A 2,500-nucleotide genomic window follows, 5' to 3' on the forward strand; every position below is an offset into this window, starting at 1 on the left:
ATTTTATGCATCGTGATAAGTACAGGTTTGGTCACTATGATGTCTATCAAGGTCACTGTAAAGGCAGGAGAGGCTTTATACAACTGTGCATCTTAATCAGAGATATGTGAGTGTATGCGTCTTGAATGAATTATAGGTTTTGGATCTGCACTGACTGTAAATATGAGTGTGGGTGATGATGTGTGTGTACACGGTGGTGCTAGCGTGTGTGAGTGTGTGAGTGTGTGAGGTGAGGTGAGGACGTACGTGGGGCAGGTGTGGTGATGATGATGGCTTTGCTGCGAGCCCCGTCTCCCTTGGTGGTGTAAGCACCCACAGAGACAGCGTAGGATGTCTCAGGCACCATCTCAGAGATCAGCAACTCCTGCAAACACAAGTGCACTCATCAGCTCACTACTAGGGCACAGAGCAGGAATTCATGTGCAAATGCAGGAATCATATGCACTTACATATTCCCCAGAATCATTCCCCTGCCCACAGGAAGAGTCCAGCAGCAAGAGAAGAGGAGCAGGAGAGACAAGAAACAAGTGGTCAGTGAGAACATGAGTGCTTCATTTGCTAATTAGATGGCACAATTAGGTTCAAGGTTCAAGGTGTCTTCAATATACCCAAGTGGCTGGCGAGTGAGTGTTTAAAATGCTGGTGACAGTGGGTATAAAAGAGTTCTTCTATCTATTTGTCTTACATGTCTTGGACACAAATCTACGGCCAGACAGAAGCAATGTAAACTCTGAGAACAAGGGGTGACTGGGATCATCCAGGATCGAGCAGGCTTTTTTGAGTGCTCTGTTCTTGTGCAGGGAAGGAATGTTAACTAAGGTAGCCCCAGTAATCTTACTACAATTGTTAACTATACAATGGAGATGGTTTTTGTTCTTCAGAGTTAAAGACCCATATCAGCAAATAAAAGAAAAAGTAAGAACAGATACAATAAAACAACTGTAAAACATCTAACTAAAAGAGTTTAAGGTAAAAGTACATGCGTTTGTGAGCTTTCTTACACACATTGTCAACCTGATGCTCAAATGTTAGTTTGTTGTCAATCACAGCCCCAAGATATTTATATTTCTGAACAGTATCCACAGCCTGACCATTAAAGGTTGTATCAGCGAATGCGGTGTAATGTCACTTTCTGTTTGTGTGTACAGATCTTGGAGCCTAGGCTGCCTATGGGGCAGGCAGCTAGCGGATCGTTAGGAAAGATTAGATGAATATGATCATTTATGTTTGGGCCTGAAATCGCTGATACAATCTTTAATGACAACAGGGGAGATGGCATCCTGTTTTTTCCTAAAATCAATGATCATCTCCTGGGTGTTACTGACATTGATATCTAAAATGGATGAATTACACCAGCTGATCAAATCTGACACCACAGGGCTGTGAGTGGATGAGTTCATGATTAAGAACTGGACTGAATGTGTGTGTGTGTGTGTGTGTGTATGTGTCTGAGAGAGAGAGTGTGTGGGTGTGATTCTCACTGACCTTTGACCCCACAGTGAGCAGGTCTCTGATGCAGGGCTGCCCCACAGGCTCATCTCTGATCAGACGGATGTAGGTCACCTGGTACCCCCGAATCTGACCGTGTTGTTGCTTAGCAACAGGAGAACGCCACATCACCTTGGCTGTGGTGGAATTTATGACCTCCACTTGTACACCACGTGGAGGACCACTAGGAACTAGAGAGGCATTGTGGGATAGAGGAGGATTGCGCATCAGAGCTACAGGAGAAAATACTTCATGGTTACCCCACATGGGATGGGAAAAAAATCTGCTTAATTTTTTTTTGTTTAAGGTTTACCACCAAAATACGACTGGACACAAAGCCAATAAAAATTGAGAAAGATAATTAATACAAAATGGAAAAAGTGCGAAAGAAAAATAGGCAAACAAGATGCTTTGGATTTCAAAGCATTTCACAAGTAAGAATGAGGTTAAAAAGTCTGTCACTACGGTTGCCAAAAGGGTCTTAGGAGTGTCTTTAAAAGTCACTTCTCTCATCCGTCGGCCTGAGTGTTCCTGACAGATCAAGCTGACAGTGAGTGCCAGAGACTGGGAAGCAAGCGTGTGATGTTAGTGCTTAGACACATTCAAAGGAGGAAAACTGCCAGCACAAGCCTTATAAGGTCAGAGTCGGTGAAGAATGGGACAACATTTAGCAGAAGAGCGCTGGCCAGAGAGAGGTGGGAGTCCAGAGGACAGTGGCGTGGCTGTGGACGCTCACAGCTGAAGGGAGGACACACAGACCAGGGCACCTCAGAGGGGGGGGGGGTCAAAGGTCACTGAGGTCAGAGTGTGCAGGAAGGCTCGGGGGGGTTAGGGGGAGGAGGGAACAGGTGTTGCCATGGTAACATACCATCCTCCTCGGTGCGGACGATGACAGCGGGGCTGGGGGGTCCGGCGCCGGCCTTGTTGAGCGCGCTCACGCTCACACTGTAGTCTGTCCACTTCTTCAGGCCCTGCAGCAGGAACGTGGAAGCTTCCGGAAGCGGGCTGCTGA

The 2,500-nt window shown here is 46.4% G+C and overlaps 1 protein-coding gene across 4 annotated transcripts in view; it reads right to left on the minus strand.

Annotated features, from left to right (window-relative positions):
- LOC143134802 (receptor-type tyrosine-protein phosphatase delta-like) overlaps positions 1-2,500 on the minus strand; it is a 121,731-nt gene that overhangs the window by 21,062 nt on the left and 98,169 nt on the right. For all 4 annotated transcript variants that reach the window (XM_076295460.1, XM_076295458.1, XM_076295459.1 and 1 more), the window contains 4 exons: positions 2,357-2,500; positions 1,486-1,679; positions 450-470; positions 247-364 (listed from right to left, as the gene is read on the minus strand). The exon at positions 2,357-2,500 is cut by the window's right edge and continues 165 nt beyond it. In XM_076295460.1, coding sequence (XP_076151575.1) covers positions 247-364; positions 450-470; positions 1,486-1,679; positions 2,357-2,500 — 477 coding nt within the window. The remainder of the gene's footprint in view (positions 1-246; positions 365-449; positions 471-1,485; positions 1,680-2,356) is intronic.

The sequence above is a fragment of the Alosa pseudoharengus genome, unplaced genomic scaffold, assembly GCF_046254945.1.
Source record: "Alosa pseudoharengus isolate Yale_2024_CS ecotype anadromous, Long Island Sound unplaced genomic scaffold, YU_APseudo_1.1 YU_APseudo_1.1_scf_2, whole genome shotgun sequence".
Taxonomy (NCBI): domain Eukaryota; kingdom Metazoa; phylum Chordata; class Actinopteri; order Clupeiformes; family Clupeidae; genus Alosa; species Alosa pseudoharengus.